The 26,514-nt window shown below is 35.1% G+C and overlaps 1 protein-coding gene across 2 annotated transcripts in view; it reads left to right on the forward strand.

The window, feature by feature from the left end:
• Nucleotides 1–26,514, forward strand: part of SPOCK3 (SPARC (osteonectin), cwcv and kazal like domains proteoglycan 3) — a 167,022-nt gene that overhangs the window by 39,169 nt on the left and 101,339 nt on the right. The window contains exons 3-4 of one of the 2 annotated variants that reach the window (XM_027636047.1): nucleotides 23,493–23,501; nucleotides 23,601–23,646. In XM_027636047.1, the coding sequence (XP_027491848.1) occupies nucleotides 23,493–23,501; nucleotides 23,601–23,646 (55 nt within the window). The remainder of the gene's footprint in view (nucleotides 1–23,492; nucleotides 23,502–23,600; nucleotides 23,647–26,514) is intronic. The other variant, XM_027636048.1, reaches the window with a different exon arrangement.

Raw genomic sequence — 26,514 nt, forward strand, 5'->3', positions numbered from 1 at the left:
ACTCACTGTTCTTTGGGGAACTGCTGAAAAAACCACCAGCTTGTGACTGATATGGATAAGGAGGACTCAGTTCAGACACATTGCTTTGTCTTTACCACTGAGATCTCTGTATCTTTCAGGAATTTCATAATACGGCACAAGTAGGGTTTGACATAAGTTAATTTTTTTCTTTTGCTAAGTGAGTTTTTACCATTTTGTTTTTTTGGTATTTATTTCTCTTAGTTTCTTACCATGATTATATTTTTTTTTTTTCTGGTAAGGGATGGCTGCAGGAGTGGACATTGCATTTTGGAAAGGCAGGCAGTGATGGCTTTAAAATGTGGTGCTTGATATTCTGTTGCTATTACCGATTATACAAGATGTTCAAGAAAGACCAAACCAGAAATATCCTGGAGAAAAAGTCTTCTGAGTTACATTGTACACTGTCAAAAACTGCTTCTGAACAATGTGCATTGAAGCTTAATGCAGACAGATGGAAGGACTAGTACTTGGCATAAATTATATAAGTTGCTTAAAGAATTAATTTCTTCCTGTTATACTTGTTTGAATTAGATGCAGTAACCAAATAAATAATTGGCTTTGTTAGTCAAAGCATGCACATTTTTTCCTTGTACAAAGTATTCAGAGGAAATTTCACCCAAGCCCTAAAATGCTTGAAACTTTCAGATTTTCAGTAAGCTGAATTTGCAAAAGAGAAGTTGTCTGGCAGAGAGGAGCTGAGCATGTGAAGTGTAAGACTGCTTTGTTTGGGAGTCATTTCAGTGATACTGCTTTTAAAAGTACTTTTTTTCCTTTTGACTTGCTGTGTTCCTTTTAATTTGAATGAGCTTGGGCCATGTGTGGTATAGTTTCTCCTTTCTTTCTCAAATACTCTTGGAGGATTTTGTGGAAATAATAAGCAGCAAATCTTGTAATATTTTGTCATGTTGATTCATATCTGCATCATTGTGTGTGTAGGAGAGCTCTTGCTCTTTTATTGACGTAAAAGAAATATGTCAAGCCAGTCTTTTCAGCCTTTTGAAACTGAACAAAAATTCCTTCTCCGTGTATTTAGCAAGGATTTGATTGGCTAATATGGCAGGAGCTGGGCATGATATATAAAGGAATTTTACAGTGTACTCTGCATTAGTAGCACCCTAATCAATGTTAGTTTGACTACTTTGAGTACAAGGATTGATACTGCTGATTTTTTAAAGATCTTCTCTGATGTAACTGAGCATTTTCATCCAGAGATATGTCTAACTCTTCAAATGTTTTGGCTTTAGTTCTTTGCAGTGAATATGGGTAACTGGTGACTTTCTTTGGAGCATCTGTCCAAATATTACTTTGCCAAGTATTTTTTATAGTGTGACTTTTTTTTTTAACTTTGTGGTCTCCAATTTTCCCTATACTGTTCCTGAAGTATGACAAGTAGAGCCACAGAGAATGTTCAAAGAAGCAAAGGTTCTTGATTTATAATTTTAAGGCTAGATAAAAAGCAGTATTTAGTTACTCCAACCTTCTGTGTTATGTAGGCCTAGAAATTTCACTACTAAGCCCTGGAAAAAAAACCTCATTAATACTCTCGGTCTGATTACAGACACCAGGCTGATCCTTAGTAAATGTAAGAAATTTTAAAATACTTAAACTTTCTGCCTGATGCCTGTACTGGTCTTATTGTTGATAGCAGTATGATACAGACTTGTACCTGCATGCTCATGTCTTGCATGTTTTAACTGGAAGGGATTTTCTGTGAACTGTGAACCATACTTGACTTTGAGGGCAAAGGACTTAAGAGTCGTTATACTTGTGTTTCAGTCATGTTCCAAAGTACAGAATGGGTAGTCAGGGCACAGAACTACAGGAAGAAAAAGTAAGAACTTCTGGTGGAGGTAGTTTATACTTCAAGTCATGTGTACTGAAATGTAGTCTCGTTTCTGTGTTTATTTTTAAATATTCAAGTTTTGTAACTTGAAGGAAGTAGTAAATTCTGAGTGTAGCATAAAAAGAGTTAATAGAAGAAGTAAATGTTCTGCACAAAAACAGCTATTAAATGTGTAAGGAAATAGAAGTGGTGCATCAGTACTGTAGCACTGTCATGTCTAATGGAACATACACTTGGTTCTTATACCTAAAGAGAATGTTACACTTCGAATCCTGACCAGTCTCATTCAAAGATTTTTTTGAGGGAGGTCCCAAATGGGCTTTCTGTCCATGACAGTCAGAGAAATGTTGCATAATGCTGGAGTGACCATACCTGTAAATCGGTTTAAATTCTTAAACCTGATGCTACTTTAAAATAGAAGTCCATTGATTAATCTGTAATGTTTTGCTGCAGAATGAACTGCAGTGACTAAAGTTTCAATAAGTTTCATCCAAGCTGTCATAGTGAATTACGGAATTGAAAACCTAACTGAACATGACTTAGAGCAACCTGCTCTGGTTGACCCTGCTTTGAAGCATGAGTGAAATTAAAACAGTCTCCAGATGTTCAACTTGAACTTCTCTTTTCCTCATCCAGTAAAACTCACATTCTGAGAGTTCCCTGAATTAACAAATGAAGCTACTGGTCATTATTTTCGAGTTTACATTTTACAGTAGGCTGTTGATAAACCCTTAAATGTCTTCTGTGTTTAGGGTTTTGGTAGTTCTTGAGGTTTCTCTTTCTTTTTTTTTTTTTCCAAGGCATTTTGATTTGTCCTGATTACGAGCATAGCATGCGACTCTTGTTTTGTTAAAGTGAGGTTCTTTTTCAGTTCCAGTGACAGCACTGCAAGTGTGTGTTACATGTACACACACACATATAAAAAATATTATACAACTCTTTAAAATTGTTTTTTATTCTCCTAAATTATTTTGTTTGTAAAGAATAAGAAAACAGGTGTTCAGGTTCTTTCCATTGTTTCCTTCTTGTAGGCTTGAATATTGTGCTTCTTCATTGTCTGTGTATTTCTTGTGACCATTCTGTTTCTGTGTTTAATAGAATCTTTCTTTTAGGTGGAAAATATGTAATGTATATGTTCTGTAACAATGCAATTCAAGTTGTGACAACCACAGAGTAGTTTTCTAATATGTCTTGCTATCTGTGTAGCATCAATTTATACTTCCTGAAAAACAGCATGAAATGTAATCTATTTTGAATAAACTTTGCATTATTATATGGCTAGAAATACCTATTCAGTCGTAGAAATGCACCTGTTTAAAGATATATTGAGTTTCAGGTACAAATGTGGTGTCTTTTTCTCAGGAGAGGTTATAAAATAGCTGATTAACCTTACAAAGTAGGATTTGCTCTTTATGCTTAAAATTTCTTGCTTATGATTTAATGCAAGCAGTTGCTTATGATTCAATGCAAGCCTTAACTTGTTTATTCTACTTAGTTTTTCAGGAATTTTTTTTTTTGTTAAATATAATGTTTAAAAGCTAAAATGCAGATTATTAAAAAAGAATAAAACATAACGATCTATGTAGAGGCACATATTCGTGCTAGCAGTGTTGCTCACACACACGTGTGTGTATATGTGTACCTTATAACAAAACTGTCCAATCTGTTGTATTTTCCTGTGGGATTAAGTAAACAGTTTGAAGGAAAACCTTATTTGTGTAAATGCAATAAAGATGTGTATGGAGGCGGAGGATGAACCAGCAGTGTGCCCAGGTGGCCAAGAAGGCCAATGGCATCCTGGCCTGTATCAGGAACACTGTGGCCGGCAGGACCAGGGAAATGATTCATTCCCTGTACTTGGCACTGATTAGGCTGCACCTGGAGTACTGTGTCCAGTTCTGGGCCCCTCAGTTGAGGAAGGGTGTTGAGGTACTGGAGCAGGTCCAGAGAAGGGCAGCAGAGCTGGTGGAGGGACTGGAACACAAGTCTTGTGAAGAGCAGTTGAGAGAGCTGGGGTTGTTTAGCCTGGAGAAAAGGAGGCTCAGGGGGAACTTCATCACTCTCTACAGCTTCCTGAAAGGAGGTTGTATCCAGGTGGACGTCGGTCTCTTCTCCCAGGCAACCAGCAAGAGGGCACAGTCATAAGTTACACCAGGAGAGGTTTAGATTAGACATTAGGAAGAAGTTCTTTACGGGGAGAATAATTGGTCACTGGAATGAGCTGCCCAGGGAGGTGGTGGAGTCACCTGGCACTTAATGCCACGGTCTAGCTGACAATATGGTATTGGATCATAGGTTGGACTTGATGATCTCAGAGGTCTTTTCCTACCTAGTTGATTCTGTGACTTCGGTACATAATTCTGAAACAGGATTTAAGTGGTCTCAGTATACTTTTGGAAAATAACTGGCTTGATATCTTATAAGCAAGTAGGTAAGAAAGTAATGTCTTAAATTTTTGTGCACATAAATGCTAACCCATCAAACTGCTTAGTAAACTAGTAGTTTTCACTAACCACTTTAGGCACAGTCTCTACTTCCTAGTAAAAAAACAAAACAAAACATTCCATTATGAAATTGATACATTGTTCAAAGAATGCACTGCTTATTTATAATGTAAGTACTACAGTGCTTTAGTGAAGATTTGTTTCTTGCTGTGGAATTCTTCTATATTTGAGGTTTTTGGATGAATTTGGAGAATTCTGTGAAAAGTACTTGTCCACATTCACGTCTCTAAATATTTCAGAAATAGTCTTAGTTATATACAATTTCTGTATAAGTAGGAGAACTACAATGAGGCTAATGTTATGTGTGGTAGGAGGATGGGAACCGAGAAGCTCTTTTCCCCTCTGTATTCTTCAAAATATGGAACTGAACGCTCTAAGTCTGAGATAATGTATATTCCTTAATATCAGCCACAGGTGTTCAAATAGTAAATCTGTGTGCAGATATTCATACAAATTGAAGAGGCAGTGTTGTTTCTTCCTCTTCCTTCACTGTAAGGCAAAGCAAGTAAGGTCCAGTCTTCCTCATTCTCTGTGTTGTTATCTGAAAAGCTGGAGATGACTTAGGCTTGGGGTAAAAAGCCAAAGGAATTTTAACAATGTTGTAGTCTCCTCAATGGGATATTATGGTTAAGTTCAAATATGTTGTTTGCCACTGTTAGGGGATGCACAGAATTGGGATCTGGAAGGTGACGAGATCTCAAGTTTGCAAATGTGTGCAGCCATTGATCCTGACTTGGCTGCAAGCAGTACTGGCAAGCCAGAAGGGACATGGAAATACATGGTTTACTGAATAAATTTCACCATAAAAGGCAATCAAGACCTTTCCATATATTGAGTAGAGATCTGAAATAAAGCTGTGGTTAACATCATAGAACAGTTCTCCTCTTAGTATTATTATACTTATAAGTATAGTTTGTAGTATTATATGTAATAATATATAGTTCTTATAATAAGCAAAGGCATTAATATGTTTGAATCTATTTCACAGAATCATAGAATTCTTTGGGTTGAAACAGTCCCTTTAAAGGTTCTCTAATCCAACTGCCCTGCTATGAGTATGGACATCTTCAACTAGACCAGGTTGCTCAGAGTCCCATCCAACCTGACCTTGAACTTTTCCAGAGATGAGGCATCTGCCACCCCTCTGGGCAACCTGTTTCAGTGTCTCACCACCCTCATCGTAAAAAATTCCTTCCTTATATCTGGTCTGAATCTGCCTTCTTTCAGTGTAAGCCCGTTAACCCTTGTCCTGTTGCTACAGATACATTTGTTGTGTTTCTCTTATTTCATAGGTTATTTTATTATTATCTAAGCAGGAGTTGTCAGCATGATTGGGCATGATTCTGTGCTACCTTTTGTTACTGGACATACTTTAAGCAGTGATTAGACTGGATGACCTTCAGAGGTTGTTTGCAACCTAGGTTTATTTAATGATTATAAGGAAAATTAATATCAAAGAAGAGACTTTGCTATACTTACAAAATATAAGGAAGCTACTAAAACCTCGTTCACCAAACAGTTTGTGATAAGATTTTGTGTAATTTGTGAATGTAAATTGGAAACTTTAAGTATTAGATCTGGTTCTGTTGAGGAAGTTTACAAGATGTTTCCTAACTTAGAATGTGCAATTATCCATTACTTCCTAGCTTATTTAATCAGGAGACTATAGGAAATATTTGAGGGAGAATGATAAAATAAATAGCTCATTTTCTTTTTAGATATAGCACAAATGATACATAATTACAGAAGTTAAATTGCAGAACATGTTTTAGAAAAATTATGCATATTTATGTGTAGTTTACCACACACATAGATATGTGCACTGGTTTACAAATTCAGAAACCATTGATAAGTGCCACTATCAAACTCGGAAACTTGCCTTCCAGTCTAGTTGAAAAGAATATAGAGCAGAGGATAGAGAAATGTGTATGTCTTGCAGAAGTTTTTTCTGTTATGTCATGTCTTTCTGTCTCCCTTTATCTGTGTACACAGTGATTTTGGTGTAGTAATATCCCTATCTCATGAGGGTAAAGATATCGGTGTGTGTTGGTCATAATAGGCAAGAGTAGACTAATTCTACCCTCTTTCTTATATCAATGGGTTTTTGTTAGGATTTCTGAGCAGGGCAGCTTAGAGGCATATTTTTCCTCTGAACCTTTTAACTGTGTTATCACTGATTCTGATGAGGCAACTACTTTTATTTTTTTTAATTTTTTTATTTTTTTAAATTTCACTACATAGTAACATGGGAGGGGGTGGGAGGAAAACACAGTCTCAGGCCCAGCATTTTTTGTGAGGGGGGCTGGTGCAGTATTATTCTCTTTTGGATCTAGCAGTATTGTTGAAGCATCTCTCCTGACACATGAGAGAGATGCTATGGTAGAGGAGTTGGGGCAAAATATATTATGTTCACAGACACCATAATTTTTCCACGGTATTTTAAGGTGTGTTAGGAAAACTGGAGACTAAATGCAGAGGCTTGGCATGAGGTGTCAGATCCCAACTGACCTTGTAGTCCAAAGCAGACAGGTTCTCTGAAGTATTTAATGGAGAACATTGTTGTTTCAATGCAGTAGATTGAAGCAGTTGACCTGTGAAATATTTTCCTTTTTTTTGTCTATCACCATAGTGAACTACAGCTGATCTTGACAAAATATGACTAGATGAGGATGGGAACTCAATCTGGCTTTAAAGTATTACTGAGAAGAAATGAACTCAAATGTTAATGTACTCAAGTGCCCTTTCAGGCCGTTCTTTTTCTTTTCAGCAGAAGAAAGGCAGCACATATAGGTCATTAGAAATAATAAATGACAGTCTTCAGCTATGATTGCAATTCATATATATAAAGTGTGTTATTATTGAACCTTTGCAGTAGACTGAAGAAGAGAGTTGGCATCTAGTCTGAAATGTAAACTGCAGTTCTTGTTAGTGTTGAATTCACTGCAAAGATTTGCAGATTTGATAAGTTGCTTTGGTTTCATTTTGTAACTAACACATTGACAGCCATGACATGCTGCTACTGCTTGTTTGTCATCATAACTAAGACAACCTGACATAGAGAGCTTATAGGTAAACACACAGTAAAGGCACTAAGGATTTGTTCCCTAGTCTTGATATGTAACTGGTTATTATTGCAAAACTTCCGTGACAGAAGGAGGAAATGATACGTGCAGTATTTCAGAGATTAGCTTTATGGGAGATCAGGATTTTCTAAATTGCCCGTAGCTGCTGCATTGAGCCATCATTCTCTACAAGTATAGCTGTTTAGGCTACCAGAGTCCTTCTGGTTTTAGTTGTTATGTTCTTTCAGTCTACTTGAGAGCTGCAAAACCTGTACTCTTTACATGATGACTTGGAATGAAATATTAATGTCCATGTTTCAAGGAATTGTCAGGCAAAGAGGACATACAGACTGACAAAGTCTTATTCTCCTTCTACTTATTTAATGTACCTCTTTTAGAATCAACATAGCATTAAATTAATGTAATAGTTATCCATGATGTTTTCTTTATAATCTTCAGTTTCCCTGTTTGGAAATGGAAGGTTACAGTTGATTTCTTCTCTGTGCCAAACTTTCCTTGGGTGGGAAATCTACTGGCAGACACTTATAATACCTTGGGGAACTTGATATGCCATATTTAATAAACCTTGTTTAGAAAAAAACTTCATTTCTGTAGTGACACCACTGTAAAATAGAAATAAGAGAATGTGTTTAATTAGTGATGGAAGTATAATTTAATGCCAGTCGTCTTTTAATAAGACAGAATATGCTACTTGGTGTTTTCTAATGAAGTAACCTCTGGATACAGATAATCTGTGTTAAATAAAAAGTAGTGGCAAATAGTACCGACTCTCTTTCTGCTATTAAAAGATCAGTAATTATTGTTTGTGTTAGAGTTTGGGATAGTATGAAAAATGCAACTAGATATAGGCTGAATGTGTTCACAAATAGTTATAATTAATTGTACTTTCAAAGTCTTTTTTCCTGCATATATTGTATGACTTTTTTTTATCTTTTTTTTTTTTTTCCTTATAGTCATTAAAGTAATGGTGGAGCCTGGTCCCAAGGTGAGAAAAATATTTGGAAAAGCCTTAATTGGCTTGTGTGGATTTTGGGTCGAGTCTGTGGGGAAATGTTCCTGAAATCTAGGCTTAGAAACCTGCTATAGTAAAATGAGAAATGAGTCGGGGTGATTTTCAACAGATTTTTTTTTTTTGACAGCATAAGGCTATGAAGGTTCTTACAGGAATGTAGACTGGGGTTTAGAGGCACTATAAAAAGAATGTTTAATTTGATTTTATATAATTTTATCTCACTTTGGGGTTTTAACAAATATAAGTCTCCATAAAGTACTGCAGAAAATTTCTGAACAGAAAAGACAACACTTTTTGGTGAGAAAGAGTAGACAGTTGTGTGTTTTTTCGTCCTCAGTGTAGAGTGCTGCTTCAGGGCTTAACTCAGAAACTAAGAGAGCAAAAGAAGAGTAGGAAGAGACTGAAGTTCACAAAGCGTCTTCTATTTGGGAAGATCCCAAAATAAATTGGACTGTATGCTGTATAAACGATTAACATTTGGTAACATTAAAATTAATCTCATTCTGGGGCAGGATGTAGCAGATTTTAGTGCTCAGCAATATAATTCTATTTTAAGGCAAGTTGAAGGCTCTCACTGTTCTTGAAGCATAGGGAAATCTCAAGAATACAGAATGTAATTTCCTAATTGAATACTAAGAAGACTAATCTTCTCTTCTTGTGTAAAGAGTCGGTTCAGTTGTAACTATAGCTGCCAAGAATTTATCCAAAGTAAACCAGTCACATCTTCATTATTAAGTAAAAATGCTTCTAGCAGCATAGTTCTTTCTAATACACTGCGTCTCTAAGAGTTCAGCGTGGACTTTGTGTGTCATGTACTGAAGCATCAGCAGGGTTTCCTGCAGCAAGTGGGATTATCCTTTGTCAGTCATCCTGGCAAGGTTCAGAATGTGCTAGGTTTGATATTAAAGGCTATAACCTGACATTAGACCTGAGGGACTGAGATAAGAGTGCTCTTGTGGATGGGAAAGGAAGATGATATGATGATGATACGATGATGGGGTGCAGTAAGGTTGTGAAAGTAGCATGTTTAATAATCATTTGTGTTGATTCTGGTATTTTACTGTAATAGTTCAAAGTTGTTAGAAGAAATTCGGTATTGGCAGTTTGCAGGTAAGAACCAAGCACTTTGATACACACAGCTTCTTAGTTTTCAAGTGTATAAACTAATTCTTTAGTAGAGTCAATGAATGGGAGTTAGTGTTGAAACATTTACCTTGTCTCACTTAAGTCACTGAAAATATTCCTGCTGTTGTCCTTGAGATTTGGAGAAACCCTGAAGATTGAAATAAGCAAAATGTAATTTTGAAAGAAAAAATGGTGAAAAATTTCAGGGAAAAATTCAAAAGATATAGACTAAGTGTGGAGAGTAGACGATTAGTAAATGAAATTTGGAGACTATGATGGAGTCCATTAGTGCACATTGTGATGCTGCAGCAGGGATACCAGCCAATAGACTTTTCTCTTTCAGAAGATTCTCGTCTCATATTTAGGGTAGTTTTTCCTCCATCAGTTCCCAGCATAGGCAGTGAGATTTTCTTTACTCATGCTTGGCTTTTACTGACAGTTCTTACTAAGGAACTTTGTCCTGTTTTACATTCACGATGTCTTTCATCAGAGGATCTATACCAATGTTTTTCAAACCATTTTGGAATAGGTTACTTCTTGATTCTTGTTTTGCTGTTCTTCAGTGGATGCATTGTGAAGCATTTTAGCACCCCAGGCCAAAGTTGATTGGAGTTTTCTGTATAAACAGGATCTTCAGAAAACATTATATATAATTTCAGAATAATGCAATCACTAATGATGTACAAGAAGTGGGTCAATTACTTTGAGTTAAATTTGTCACTTGTCAGAATAATTCCTTTAAAAAATTCAACACTTGATGATGTACATATTTGTTATCCTACGTGAGTTTAATAAAAGAATAATGCAGGTATTTCAAACTTTGATTTATGCTTAAAATTTTGAGGATTCCTTTAGTGAACTGCCTTTGAATGCTTTTATTTATTTTTTTTCTTTAAGCTTCATCAGTAAAAGGTACTGCTTTAGGGTCTGACATATAATGTTCTCTTATGGAGCCCTGCATATTGAATTGCTCTTTCTCTGAATAGCTGCTGTTATTAAAAATGACAGTGAAGCCAGTCTTTGCTCTTAAGAAAATGACTAATGGCTCTGATATCTTTAGAACCAGTGGAAGATAGCCTTTTTGGAGAACAGTTCTTCAGTAATTTCCCTGAGGAAGACTATTCTTATGCAGCAGATTTAACAGATAACATTTAGTGATTAAAACCAGTTGCCTGCAGTTTAAAAGACAGAAGAAAACCACTGTGTCTCAGCTATTTTGTGGCTTCTGTAAATACACAGTAGGTAGGATGTTTTGACTTTTACATGTTTCTGTGTAACATATCCTAATTTGCTACGTATTTGATGAAAGTTAATATTTAATGAAATAGTTTTAGCACATCTTAATACAGATATCAGAGTATCATAGACAGTATTTACTTCATGTGAGAATTTCTTATGTTCTTTTTTCCCCAGACTTAGTTAGAATATCCAAACAACCTTAACTGTCCATAACACAGGCATGGTGGGTGGAGTTAGGAAAAAAAATTGTAATTTTTTAATAATTAATTTACTTTTATTTGGGATTCATAAAATTCAGTGTCAGCAGAATTCAACCTAAACTTCTTGTCTTGTTTATAGACCTGCTATCACCATCATGCATTTTATTTGAAACTGTTTCAACTCTATTTTGTTAACTCCATTTTAGCATAGCTTTTGTCAAGGGAAGAAGTAATTGGAATGTTCAGTATTGAGAACATTTTTATTATTTAATATTTGCAGATAGGATAATGAAATATGTCACAAGACAGATGTCTCTTAAGGGATGAGTAAGAAGCTCTTGAATTGCAGTCGCGTTAGAACTGGTGTTTGAAAAATTGGAACATTAGAAAGCTTTTTGAGACAACAACCTCTGTTGATTTATTTGAGAAATATTGTACTATTATATTAATCTCTGCTAATACACAGAGAGCTTTCCTTGGAAAGAAAACATCTAATTAGGCAAAGTTCAGAATAGTTAAGTAATTAGTGATATTATGAATTTTAGACGTAAATTCCACTTTAAATGTAGGTTGAATGAGCACAGACATTAGTGGTTCTTGTTACAAAGACTGGCGCACTTTTGAAAAGCAAGTTATAGTTGTGAAGTACCTTAAGGAGATTAACTAAAGCCTAAAGTCTTCTTAAGCACATGGTACATTTATCTTGCAAATAGTTTTCTAGGAAATAAACCTTGACTCGGTTTTGTTTAAACAGACTAAATATACCTCTGAAATTCCTTTTGTCTGTAGAGTAACTGTTTCTTTTCTGTGAGACAGCTAATCTTTTCCAAATGTATCTGATAATGAAACCCAATTCAAGTATGCATTGCATGCTGGAATATTCCTTTATTTTCCCCAGTCACATTATATATTACTATTACTCTACTAAAAAATAACATATCACCCTAAAATCTATATGCTTTTTTTTCTGTTGTGTTCTCCAGTTTACTAATTTTGTACTTTTCTAATGTTGGCAAGAAGTGTGGGAATTTTTTTGTATCCCACAAATCCAAAGGGATGACTGACTGACTTAAAAAATAGTTCTTTTCTTCTTGCCAATGTTATTTTCTCTTGTCCGTATATTTGTTTTATTATTGAGTTTAAACTGTGTGGCACCTTATTTACATTCCAAAATTGTAGATGCACAATTATGATTGTACTTTCAGAGTGCCCTCAAATCTAATGAAAAAACTGCTACTGGTTCTAGAAATTAAAACAACCCAAAAATCACGATACCTCAGCCAACATTTTGTCTATAGGGCATGTACAAATAAAAGTTAAAAACTAATGAATATAAATCTATATAGACATTAAAATTACAGCACTGTAATAGTTGATACAAGTTACATCAGGTTTGCAAATACTTTGTTAGGACATTGTCTAGAGGATAGTAAAGTCAACAGTGATGTTTTACTACTTCTAACTTTACAATCCATATGTTCTCATTCAGATAAAGTAAGTGGTTTGTATCCAACATTTGGAGGTGAGTTTTTTTCAGTAGCAGGGAATATTGGGAAGCTGAGCAAAGGGCAGCTTTGGAAAGCAGAGAAAAAATGGTCACGTAGGTGATGAGCACCTCGTAAGGAAAAGGATGATAGCTGTATCCACTAAGTAATAACATCAAAACTGGAGTGGAACTGAACAACAATTAAATTTATAACTAAATTGTGTGTATAAACACACAAACACACATATACGTATATACATGTATAAAATAGTAAAGAAAAAAAGGCAAGTCTTGTGTTTCATATTTGAATACTAGCTACCTTAAATTAAAGTTAGGAAAAAGAGGTATTTATTTTTGGAGTCATTAGGAACACCACTAAGCTTATGTAGATCTGAAAAGTTCCCATTCTCTCCCAGTTTCAGTCTGCTAATCTACTACTTGACATTTTGTGCTGCAGAAGTAGTTCTTTACCACGATTCCCTGTTGACCAGCTTGCTCCCATATAGTTCTGCTTTGAAGACTGACCCTCAATCCAGATCTCCAGTTCACCCGCCACTACAAGTGACTCAGGCACTCTCAAGTAACAGAAGCTAGCACACACTGTCTAGCAGCTGAAAAGCTGTTTGTTCTCAAGGAATCACACCTTATCAAAAGACTTCTTTTGCCCCTTGATTGTTAGATAGGCTATAACATGTATCATGCCTCTTACAACTACCCTGTAGTAGAATTACTTTATATAGTCCAGATCTAAACAGAGCATCTAAGCTCCAGGCTTCTAGAAGCTAATCAGCCCCAAATTAAGTGGTGTGAATAGTAATGTGATAGTAACCTGCACCCTCACAGGAGATCTTGTGTAAGAAAAAAAAGTTTATAATAGGAATATGTGTCTATATGTGCACACAGACATTTAGTCTAGGGTTTTGGAATCCCACATGTACTATCTCAAAGCCTTCATTACCATTTTGATTTTTTTCCTTTTCCAAATGTTATATATTTCTTAGAGATAATCAGCATATGAGCTTGTTATCAATCGATATAAGCTTGGTAAGACTTCTCTTGGATTTTCTGTATATAAGTGGTGTGTGCAAAAGTGTAATCAACATCAAATACTGTTACTTGATTCCTGCAGGGGGAGTCAGCTTTTTTTAATCCAACTGTAACTGCTTTACAGCTGTTAGAGTCTGTAACTGCTGTTGCTTCAGTGGTACAGTTAAACAGGGCTTTAAATCAAGATGGCACCTCTTTTATATGGGTTAATCACTTATGGCTATGAAAGGATTCTGAATGAAAACATATCAGAGGTTTAAACTACTTTTATTTTCTTGATGAAGTGGCGTAGTCTTGAGTTACAGGTGTATGTTATTTTAAAATACTTGTGCAAATTCTTAGCTTGGTATGCATAATTTAGAAATTACTAGAACATATAACTGTCTGAATAGTTAGGGTTCACAATGCTGAAGTCATGTAAAGGCTATACATTCAAAATATAGGAGAAATCTGATAGCGTTTGCATGCCCTGCATCCCAATTGCAATTAAGCCTCAAAGATGGGATATATTATGAGCAGTTGGGATATATGTTTCACTTAAATGATACTATTCTACACTCTGCTATTGCACATCCATGATCAATTTTACATTTCCAGTTCTGAAGTCTAGTCCCAGTGCAGCTAGCTGTTACTTGTTAGCAAAAGACATCTCAGCCTGTGTCAATCATAGATAATTCTATACATGTACATCTCTCCTTTGAAAATCAGTTCTGAACAGCTCTTACTGTTTTTTTCCTTTAGTGATCACTAACTAGTCATGTTTGATTTGATTTTTATATTCTTTGGTATTGTTCTGTGTGTGTACTTTAAAGACATCTTGTGTTATCTTGTCCTTTTAGGATTCTTGTTGTTATCTCCTCTTCTTCTTCAATGGCCTTTAAGTCACAGTTTTCTGATAAAAGAACTAGTGTTTATTAACACAGCCTAGTTACATGTGTGACCCCATTCTAGAATCAGTGATTATTCCACTCTACAAAAGTAATAATGTATTAGAAGACATATCGATAGGGTGATTTATAGATGCTTAGGTATTTTACAGATGTGATCGTGACTTTTTTTTAAATTATAGCAGTATCACTGATACTTATTAGAATTGCTCAACAAATGGAAACTGTTACTTTTTTTTCCGCTTTTATGGACTTCTGGTTTTTAAAACATTTTTGGTCAGTAAGTTAGCTGTGTGATGCTTTCTCACTTTGTTACAAGCATGTAAATGTACTTAGCATTTCAGATGTATCTAAACAGTGCTAATCAGTTTTCTTAAGTGTGAAATACCGTTCTAAGATGCAGTCCCCAAGTGTTCCCCACTGCTCAGTATTAGGGCCAGGCCTGTTTAGTATCTTTATTGATGATCTGGACAAGAGGATCCAGTGCAGCTCAGGAAGTTCTCAGATGACACTAAGCTGGGCAGGAGTGTTTATCTGCTGTAGGGTAGGGAGGATCTGTGGAAGGATCTGAACAGGCTGAATCAATGGGATGAGGCCTTGCTGAGTTTCAGCAAGGCCAAGTGCTGGGTGTATTTTTATAATGATGGAATTTCTGAAGTGATATGAATTTCTGAAATTGATATATATGTATAAAAATTTCTTTCATATTATTTTAGCAATATGTATTTTTCTGTTTTTGCTGTCTTTACTCTCTCTGGATCTACCCAGTTTACAGTATTTTCCCCCATCTGATACAAGCTACATAGACTTGACTATAATAAAAATACATTAAAGTAATTATCCAGCATTAGCATTCACTAAGAACATTGAATTAACATCTTTATCACTGGTTTAATTACAGATTCAGAAGAGCAGTTTATGTCTTCACAAATTCTAAGTTCAGGTATTGATTTTTTAGAAGTCCTGAGCTTGCTTAAAAGGGATATTTTTCTCAGAAAAAAACTGTACAGGTCATATAAAAATAGCTACTAATTATTTTCTTAAAGTCTGTGCAGCATTCCTAAGCTGAGACCAATAATTTTAACTGCTTCCTTCTCTTAAGTTGCAAACATTTTTTAAACCCATGGTTTTCCTTCCATCCCATTTTCTATTGCCACATCTGTTCTTACTTGCTTTGTAATGATAATTGTGCTGTAATTCCTCTCTCATAATATTTTGTATTCCTTAATTTCTTCCATTTTGGGCTGTTTTCACACTAGGGTGTTCACTGTCTCCATGGCAATGAGAAGTAGCCTAGAACATTGTTCTGAGCCTTGGCATGAGACTTTTTTTTTTCCTTTTTTGCTTGGAAAAAATTCTACTTGTGTGAGTGCCATGATATGGCAAATCTCATGATTATCTTTTTAATGAATTTTCTCCAGACTGAAAAACAAACAAACAAAGTCAACAAAAGTATGGTATGTGTTTTGTAACTGATTCCAGTTTTTTATCCTTGAGATGCTAAAAAGACAAACATTTTCACCTTCTTGAATGAAAGTTGATGAGTAACACTTTTTTTCCCCTCTTACTGTTGTCAGATACGATTATAAAATGTTGTCCAAAAACTAGATAAGGGCCAAAGCCTTTGCAAGTACCTTTCTTAGACACTTAGTAGACCCTTAAAACCTAAACTGTTCCTGTCTTTGGACCCTCTGTGTGTACTTCACATCTTTCAGGACTTCTGTCTTGAGCATGATAGAACAATTTTTATTAGCTGCATTATATTATTTATATCTGCATTATACAAAGAAAGGTGGAGGGGAGAAGAGGAAAAAAAGGATAAGTTATATGAGCTCTGGTCAGTCTGGCTGGTCAAGCACTGAGTATGTGCAAATTCTTGATGGATGTGCACAGACTATTTCTTACCTTTTATTTTTTAAGATGTTAACTGTTTATACCAGTTCCCAGAGATGCCCTTATACAGTTCACTATTTTTTTTGTAGATACAAACCATAGCCTCACAATCATATTGTCAGTCTCTTTCAACACACCTAGGTCAATTCCCTCCAACCCCATGTTGTGATCTTCTCCCTCTGTATAGCCTGTTGCTGTTTTGCCACTCTTGGTTGCACTGTGCCATTATATGCAGAGGTCGTGGGTTAATTTTTACCCTTGTTGCCTAAGGCTTGTGCGTTAGTGAAGGGGCACTTCAGGAAATGGAACAGCAACTCTTCTGAAGAGGGATGTGAAAGTCCTACGGATAGCCTTTTACCTCACATGTGTCATCTATTTTCATTTTTTCTCTCAAAGTGTGTTAGTCTACAGCTCCTGTAGTCTAACAAACCTACTGTAAGGCCCTCCTCAGAAACTGAATCTTGACATCATAATAGGAGAAGCATGACCAAAACTTTTCATTTCTGTTTGTAGTGAAAAGATGGTTCATTATTTCTTTAATTCATAATGAGAAGTAAGAGATGCACTCTTAAAGAAACAATGCTTTAAATTTTACTGGGATTTAGAAGCTTATAGTGTTCGTGCTTTGATATTAATTCTTATGTTTTCAGTATTTTCTCAGTATTTCTGTATATACGCTTTAGCGAGCATTTGGTATTTCTTGGCGAGTGATTTCAATACTGAGCTATTCGAATGTACTGTTAGCAACACTGCTAGTACCAAATAGGCAGCATCTGCAGAAATCTTACTGAATGAGAGCTATGCAATGGAGAGAGAAGGCTGACAAGTGGTGGCTCCTAGCCCAGCCTCATCAATGGTACTAGAAATGTGAGGCAAAGAAAGGGAACGGGATAAAGATTAAATGTGTGGAGCTTGGTGCCAGAGTCACTGGAAGCAGCTATTGATTCTAATTGTGCTTTGCTGGCCCCAAGAATACAGACCTCGGGGGTGGCACAGCCCAGGGGCTGGAGCAGCGGAGGAAGCTGACATCAGCCTCCCCAGAGGCTGGCACTCAACAACAAACTAGTGTCCTTTCACATGTCACTCCAGCACCCCACTCATGGAGGCTGGGTGCCAAACAAGTAGGAAAAGAGTTTTGCTACAAGGCTCAATCTTGCCTGCCAGGTGTTTGGGTCTTTCTCTGCCAGAGGAACAGTGCCGATATTACCTCTGTGGTGGTTTGTTATTTTGGAGTTTTTCTCATATTGGTTCTTTTAGTTACTAAACTGATTGTTAAGATGGTAGTCAGCAATCTTGAATTCTTGATTCCCAGGAGTACTGATGTGAAGGGCCACTGCCTCTATCTGTATCTGAGGTGCTTTATGCACTGAACTCCTTTTGAGTTATATAATATAAAAACTACATAATTAGTTTTGACTAAACTAATTATATTTCTAATGGTAGACTTAATCTGGGGGTATGAAGTCAAATCTGGCAGTCACCTCTTTGCTAGCCTGTAAAAATCTTCTGGACTTTTTTTCTTCTAATTTCCTAAGTCTGTGTAATAAATGTGATTGTGTTTTCTTGAAACCTTGATTCACTAAAGAAGGATTCCTGCTCTGTGCAGTTCTCAAAGGTGGCTTCAAGGGGAGCATAAGAGGTATTTCAGCTGGTGAGAAGAGGGACATCCTGTTGAGAAGAAAGTATTGAGCCAAAAAATTTGCTAGACAAACAGTCCCTGCCTTCCTGGAACTAGTTCTGCTCCTATTTCTACTGCAGATCTGTAGCTATGTGTCATCACATAAGGTATATTGTCCAGCAGATCAAGCTGCCTGTTGAATGAATCTGGGGCAATAAGTAAAAGATGTGCTAAGGAGCATGTGGTGCTGGGGAGTGTGGTATCTCCCTTGCTCTCATGTGGGCACTATCCTGCAGTTAACTGACTAAACCAACACTCCACATTTATACAGCAGAGTGCTCATATGGCTTATGATAGATCAGATGTCTGTGCAGGTCATCAGAGATGAAAAAAGGCATCTGATAAGCAAGTGGGTATCCACATGCTGCTGAATAACATCTGCATCTTGGATGCAGATTCCAGACTGGCTCAGATTTCAGGGTGAAGAATTTCCCACTACATCAGCATCACGTATTTTTCTGGTGCAACTTACACTTCCTCAGTTACGGTTTATGCTTTGGGGTAGTAATCTCATTAGATGTGGTTGTAGTATCTTAGTTATTCTGTGTATTCTGTCTGTGGCCCTCAGTTTATTTGAGGAAACTGCAGTGTTTAGGAGTGGTAGATTTCCCATATGATATCAGCTTTGTTGGTATCTGATCCTTTTATTGCTGTGACAGTTCTCCATGTGACCAGCAATTTAAAGCTTTGTAGGGTAATGACAATGTTGCTGACATTACACTGAAGGTCCTGGAGTAAAACGTAACTGAAAAAAAATTTCTGCACACTTTTGGTGCTTTCTTTTTCCAGCACTGGAAGAGGTTGGGACAGAGGTATTGGATGACAACCCTACCACAGCTCTTTCAGTGAGACTTAGGATGCAGAAATATGTTACAGAGTCACTGGGAAGGTTTGGAGCAGATGAGTCAAACCCCTACTATTGTACAGGTGCAAAGACATGAAGGGGAGATACTTGGTGAGCTCAAGTTTGCTGCAGAAGTGAGCAGCAGAGAGCTACAGTGTGGGATAGTTAGCCTATTCAGTTGGCTTGTTGAAGTGGAGTCTGAAAATAGCATATCTACCAAATAGCAAAGACCTAGCCTAAAAGAGGTAAAGAGTTTTTCACATCAGATGAGAAGCAGATGTGTGTACTTGAGATGCAGATATAAGAATTGGAATAGAAAGCCCATTAAAAACTCCTTGAAATTAAAAAGAACAAAATAGTCTCATAGCTAATGGCAGAGAGAAAAAAAAAAAATCTAATTCTGAACTGTAGGTTTTAAGTTTTGCTAGGGAGCATGTGCAGCCTGACAGATTTTTGCTTTTGAAATTGTCAGATGTGATTTTATGTCCATCTACAAACTGGAGTATGTCGGTCTTCTTTGTTAAAAACAACCCAAAGCCCTATGTAGGAATAGGCAGGCCAACAGTAAAATGTATTTTTTGCATTATGTAAGTTGTATAAAATCTGAGTGGAATTTTGTATGGGCGGACTTAAGTTTGGTGTTGAATAAAGTTCAGAAAATCTTGTCTCTTTTCTGCTTTGGTAACTGTTAGAAATATTGTTTCTTGAAGCAGTACCTGATATTGAATTGTTGCCTATTAGACTTTTTCTAAAATTGTTAGTTTGTAAGTCATATGGTTAACAATATCCCTGTGCTGTAGCAGTGAAACTGTACTTGGATGGAGTATAATTACAAAATGAGAAAACTACTTCAATTTTAGTGGATTCTCTCTTATAAATCAGCTTTGATTTTAAGATATAAACTTTTAATGTATAGGCCATACTAGAGCTAAAATGCTGAATACAAAACAAGGGGTGAGTTTTCTGTATTCAGCTTTTCAGGTCAACCTTAGTCTGAAAACATTTGTGAGGAAGCTGCCTTCCTTCCTCTTGGACACCTGCTGTTCTCTGAGTCAGTCATCATATCTACCGTTTATCATTATGTTCATTAGAATATAGATATCTCTTGGATAATAATTCAAGCATTATATGGCAGCATCTACAGAAAATGTTGCAGAGGAGAGATTAGTGAAATGATGTAATAAAGGCTTTACAGAAGAAAGAAAAGTGATAGGGTCATATTTTTCTCTATTGAAAGATAGAAACTGCTGCATAACAAATTTTTTTTTAGTGAGCTTTTTTCTGTTTCACCATACTTGAATGTGTATTTTATAAAACTTATGTAGTAACTCATACTTAACTTATATAACTTATGTAGTAACACATTTAAGAATGTGAGAATTCATATAGAAGAATATTGAAGTCCAAAAAGAAGCAGTAAATTTTTAAGACAAAATACCTTTTTTCCTTCTTTTTCCCCCCCTCAATCTTTTCTGATTAAAGTGCTTTTTTTGGTCACGTAGTTACTTTTTTTGTTCTTTTTGTAGAGTTGTCAGATTTTCAGATTACATAGATGATTTTTTTTTTTACAGTAAGACCTTTTCAGGAAAAAGAAAAAAAGATATTAGTCTCAAAGTGCGTAAGTAATTGTAGTGTGAACTTAAGTTCTTAAAAAACACTTCATCACTATGACCCTGAATGAGCGTAATGCTTAAACGTGCATAATTTTAAGGCATGGATATTAAACTCATTGAAATCCATCATCCATGGCTGTTAGAAGTGCTTTACGTCTTTCAGACAGAGACACACTTGAAAGAAATAGTGACATTTCACATAGTTTCAAGTAGAGCAGTAAGAATGAATTTTCTATTTGAAATGTGTGAATATCTTTAGCTAGAAAGCGTTGGATAAATGGTATGGTTACTGTTACAAATTTGTGACTTTATTCTGTATACTTTTGTAACTTGTCCTTTAACATGTTTGGGACAAAGGCAAGGAAACTCCTGAAGAAGTTCAGAAGACAGGCTCTCTCCTGAGAGCCTGAGGCATTGCTTTTTCAATTTATAGATTGTTAAAGGATACTTTACCTAGAGATGCTGTAATGCTACTCAGCCTTCACTGAGGTAGAACCATGTATTTGTTCATTCTGGGTTTTATATTAAAATTATGAAAATGAAGCTTTGTAAATTATATTATGATCTCGATTACATTCTGCAGAGGATATTGAACATTATTATAATCAAACTTGCTGACTGAAGATTAGGAAAGGTTTGAATGTAACAGGAAGCCATGTGATAGGATAAACAGCTTTAGGAATATTTGTAAAATTGTGGAACTACGATTTATTGAAGCAATTTCCTTATTTATTCTGAAAATCAATTCTAAACAACCCTTACTTAATCTGACAATCAGTTCTAAACAGTTCTGTTTGTAGAGGCACATAGAAATTTTGTTTAACATATTCAATAAAGGATTTTATTTAAGTCACAGATGATTTGAAAAATTAATTCTTTAGAACAATCAGTATAGGTATATATGGTATGTGGGTATATATGTTTTGTATTTAAGATAGAAAATTCCATGCAAACCATAACCCATTGAAACTATAGTACAATTAAAAAGAACAAAAACACTCCTCCCACCCAGCCTACAAAGACAGCAGAGAGGTAGACATAGTGGGGAGAAGAATAGAGAGCAAAGTAGTGTTGTGTTGTGTAGAGATTCATAATGCTGCTTCATCTTGAATGCTCTGCACAATTCTAGTTATCAAGAAAATAGACTTGGAAGAGAGTCAGAGAATGGTAATGAGAAAGGTGTGAAGTTGCTTTGTGGATAGAAGTAAGTCAGCAAGAATTCTAGAAATGCCTGAGGGATATTATATTTGAGATCTGTGGAGTTGTCTGCAGGATAGAAATGAACAAGAATCAATTTATCTTCTGGTTGGTTTGAGGCCAACTTGAGAACATGTAATTTATACAACCCACACTTGTACATTCTTCCTTAAGCAAAATGCAGGCTGCTTTTCCTTAGAAGGGATTTTTATCTTACTCAGAATGACTCCTCTTTTGTTCTAATAGCTTTATGTTCTAGTTATTCAAATATATTTCACTATTTTCTGCATGGGCTCGTTGTGAGTAAACATTGTTGATTTAGTAGAAATGGAAAGAGAACCTGCCACTTCGATGTTTTTTCAGGAGTTGTAAGTTTTGCCACTATGGTGGTGTTCATGGAACAGCATTGCGTTACAGCTCGTTCAAGCGTGTTCACAACACCACTGCAGGAATAACATCTCCGTAGTTAGTATTAGGAGGAATAATGGAAAAACACTATCATAATCATAATTTCTGCTTATTTCTTGTGTGATTAACAAAAATCGATAGGTCTGTGAAATTTTTTATTACTTTACAAATTTTTTTATTACTTAAAAAATAATAAAAAAGGCAAATAACATACATTGATTCATAGATTGTTAATCTGTGCGGCATCAGAGTATAGGAATATGTAAGTATTGGTACAGAAATTTTGCACTTCCAGATTCTGCTCATTTCTTTCTTTCTCTTTCAAAGCACACATTTCCATAACAGCATTTTCACTAAATAAAACCTCATCAGTGAAATATGGTTTAGGCTGCAAACACTGTTTATTTGGGTTCTTTGGAGTTTTTTTGTTTGTTTGTTTATTTGGTTGTTTTTCTTCTTTACATTTGAGGTAAAAATCTTTAACTATTAAAACCCAGCAATTGTTTTGTACCTGCAAAGATGTGTTTGATGCTTGATCCTTTTTAGGTTATGATTATGGCTTTGACAACTGCATGAGACTCACATTTTCCCAGTAGTTAAATTTAAATTGAGATTTCTTTACAGTAGTCTTTTAGCAAGGTAGATGGAACTGCTGGATTTGACAGTACACCCACTTCAGTTTGTGAAGCTTAATTTAGGCAGTCTTAAAATGTTTGGTATAGTCTTTTAAATATTTTGTTCTACAGAATAGGGAGTTAGATTACCACATAATAATAAACAATTCCAGTCATTTTCCTGTGCCACGTATTATCTGAGATATGCAGATCAATTTATCGTTTTGGCTATGTATTTGTAATTTATTTCTGCAATTTATTTAATTCAAGTTTTTCTTTCTTGAAATTGTAGCCTAATATAGCTGATGACATAATTAGGAAGATATTTTATGTTTGTAAGATGGTTTGTAGAAAATACAGCTAATTAGACTTACCTAATGAAAGGTCTTACTGATGCAATTGAAAGCTACATAACAAAATATTTATTTTTCAAAAAATTCATGTATCATTCTTTAAGATAGCTGAATTTATTGATGGCAGCTTTGAAGCTTTACTTTTGAAACCTCAATTGGTGAAAATGTAATTAAGTTTTTCAATACTTTAGAAGTTAAAGTACAGGAAAACTACTGTAACATTTTAAAAGCAGTGTTAGAAGCATTACCTATGCAGGTACTATGAGAAATACATTTTCTATTTTAAATGCTAATGAGTAACATTTTTGAATGGCATTTTTATTTTATAAGTGCAAATGGCCTCTGAATGATGCTGTTTTAGTCTGTGTAAATTGTCCCATTATGATAACTGTAATCTTTTTCTCTCCTTTTTTTTTTATTTTATTTTCCTGCTTGCCTTTTCTAGGAAGTAGAGGTTGGTATACATCTTCTGTCTTTCATGATACTATGAGTTTTTTGTGTGTACATTGATTCCTTATGTTTTACTAAATTTGAGTTGTTTCTCCCTCTCCAGGATGATTATTTTCGTACATGGAGTCCGGGAAAACCATTTGATCAAGGTAAGACTCTGCTGCTAGTTACTTAAATTTTATCCTATTCAAGTATTAGTAATTGTGCTCCTGTTCTAGAATGCCTCCAGAATTCTATCAATTTGTATAATTTTTCTCTGTCTTCAAGTGATTGATTTAAAGAGGACCAGAAATTCAGCTTAATCATCATTTTATATCTGTGATTTTTTCAAACTTTTATTGATATAGAGAAAGAGACGGGAGCATTAGAAACCTCTAAAGTAGCTTAAAGTTCCCAAACATAAAGGTGAGGTTTGTGAAGTTTTGTTTTATTTATATATTTAAGTAAAGAACTGATGCTTTTCATTAGAACATCTGAAAAGAAACAGGCATGCAATCTAATAGTTGTCTTTTGCAGTTAAAAAAAATCACTAAGATTTTGAAAGTCTTTTTATATGTGGCACATAAAAGAAGATCTAGAAAACTAGTTTTGGGAATCTGTCATGTTCAAGTGATCTGTCTTGGGGCAAAATGTAGCTGGAGCTTTGAGAATGCTATAGTACAACAGTTTTAGTCTAAAAATAATTTGAGTAAATGCAGTAAATTTTCCCATTACACATTCCCTCCCCAGACATTGGAACTTAATGATTACTGTCAATATAATCCACTTCATGTATTTTGTTTTAAAGTATAGGGCTGCCATTTTGAAACAACTGAGAATCTTGATGCTTTTTAGTTGCTGAAAGAAATGCTTCAGGGACTTGGTCTTTTCTGATAGTACCGGTGGCATGAATGCAGTGAAGAAATAGCATAGGGACTTTTAAACAAGACTGAGATAAAAATATGTTGCAAAAATAGTATTTATTCAATTTAAAGAACTTACCAAAATGGATACTGACTTATAAGGGAGATTTACAATGAATTTTGTTTTATTACAACCATATTTCTTAGAGGTTTCCACCAAGTTATGTGACTTTGTTACTTTAATACGAAGTACCTTTTGTCTTTTCCCTTTATTCTCCAGTTTTTGATAGAGGGGCATGGTCTGCAAGTATGTTTTTAGTATGACAACTTATAAGTGACAAAATTTTTCATCTGAAAACATTGAATTGAATATTGTGTGAGTTTTGAAGTTTTGCTCATGCTTTTTTTTTTTTCTTGATATGTTTTTGGGGTCTTTTGATTTTGGTGGGTTTTTAGTGGTGTGTTTTTTGTTGTTGTGGGGTTTTTGTTTGTTTGGGGTTTTTTTTGGTTAGTTTTTTGCTTTGTTGTTTTTTGTTTCAATTGGCTGTGAGTTTTTTCAGAAGTTATACTGAAATGCCTTTTCACCCAGATTTGCACTTTTACACACACTGGTGTGTTCTATTACTCTGAGTTTTTTGGGCATCCTAATACTAATGTTTGTTGAGTACTTTTCTGAATTTACAAACAATCTAACTAAGAAAACATTTTAAAGTTCTTCCACCTAGTTTGAAAATGCATTGTGTATTGGACAGTGAATATTTTAAAATAGCATCTACAGAGTTCAACTTTCTATTTTTATTTCCTTGTGAAATGAAAATTTACATCGAAGAGTGAAATGCATTTGCTGAGTAGTTTTATCTACAATTTACTGTGCAATTTTATAACTGAAACCCAAATAATGCTAGTTTGTAACAGTTTTTAATAATAAAAAGTATACAGAGGTTTTATTATCAAAAAATGTTCCCAATACCTTAATTTGTCAGTCTGTCATTTAAAGACTTTTAGGGTTTTTTTTACCTACCAGTGCACTGGTTTTCATTTTTTTCTGCAAGAACTACTACAGTCTTTGTATTGAACTTAGCAGTGATATAGAATTGAACTGTATGTCAAAAAATTTACTGTTTTGTGAGAATTTCATGTTTTCTAGGCTCTGATTGTCATTAGATATTCTTTTTCAGTCATAGGTTTGCATTCAGTTGTTATTTATTTGAAACTCTGTAAATAACATTACTGACTAGATCTGGAAAATATCCTAAAAGATAAAAGAGGGTTTCCTAGTCATTATCTTGTTTTCCATGTTGGTAGAGTTGTCTTCCTCTTACTTTTGGGTATAAGAGGAAATTTTTTTGTTGTTGTTGTTGTTTGAAACATAAAAAATATTCATGAGAATAAAATATAATTAACTATGGAAGTACCGTGTACTTGTTCAGATATTCAGGTCGCTCTCATCCAGTGGGAAAAGTTGATCAAGTGAAACATTTTGTGGGAAGACCCATTCATACTTTAAAACATGTCAGCCTTGCAAATGTCAGTTCCTTCCATAGGAGTGAATGTAATGTTCATGATTTGCTTAAGAAATCAAGTCTTCTATGGTTCTCTCTCTTTGTAAAAGGCATACAGCAGTGACAATCTCGACACATTTTTTTTCCTCATATAATTAATGAGATAGGAGAAAGTGTCGATTATACAAACTAAGTTATAGGTGTACATTTTGATAGTGCCTGTAAATGTTGATCCAAAGCTGTACCATAAGCACTCCTGCAGCACCATTCCACTCCAGTTGTGTACTACTTCACTACTAAGTTCGAAGCAAATAGTGTTCAACTGTTAATTAGCTTTTTCACCTCAGTAACCATACACATAGACGTACAGGTTTTTAATATGTATTTTTTTCTTTTACCAAAGTGAACTATTCAAAAGAATAAATAAGGACATCACAAATGACTGGATGTGGAGTCCTGTGATCTGTTGGGGCTCATTGCAAGCCAAGCAGTTTGTGTTAGAGAATCTTTATGAAGGTTTACCTTTCAGTCTTTTGTTACTGCAGCTGTTACTGATTAGTGCAGCAGCTACTCTCTCAAGTGAGAGCGTTCCATAAAAAACATTCTCCCAAATTAAAACATGAAACTCATAAGTGAATGATAAACTTTTAAAATGTAGAGATAAGGTTACAGT

The sequence above is a fragment of the Corapipo altera genome, unplaced genomic scaffold (assembly GCF_003945725.1).
Source record: "Corapipo altera isolate COAL_440 unplaced genomic scaffold, ASM394572v1 22b, whole genome shotgun sequence".
In the NCBI taxonomy this organism is placed as follows: Eukaryota; Metazoa; Chordata; class Aves; order Passeriformes; family Pipridae; genus Corapipo; species Corapipo altera.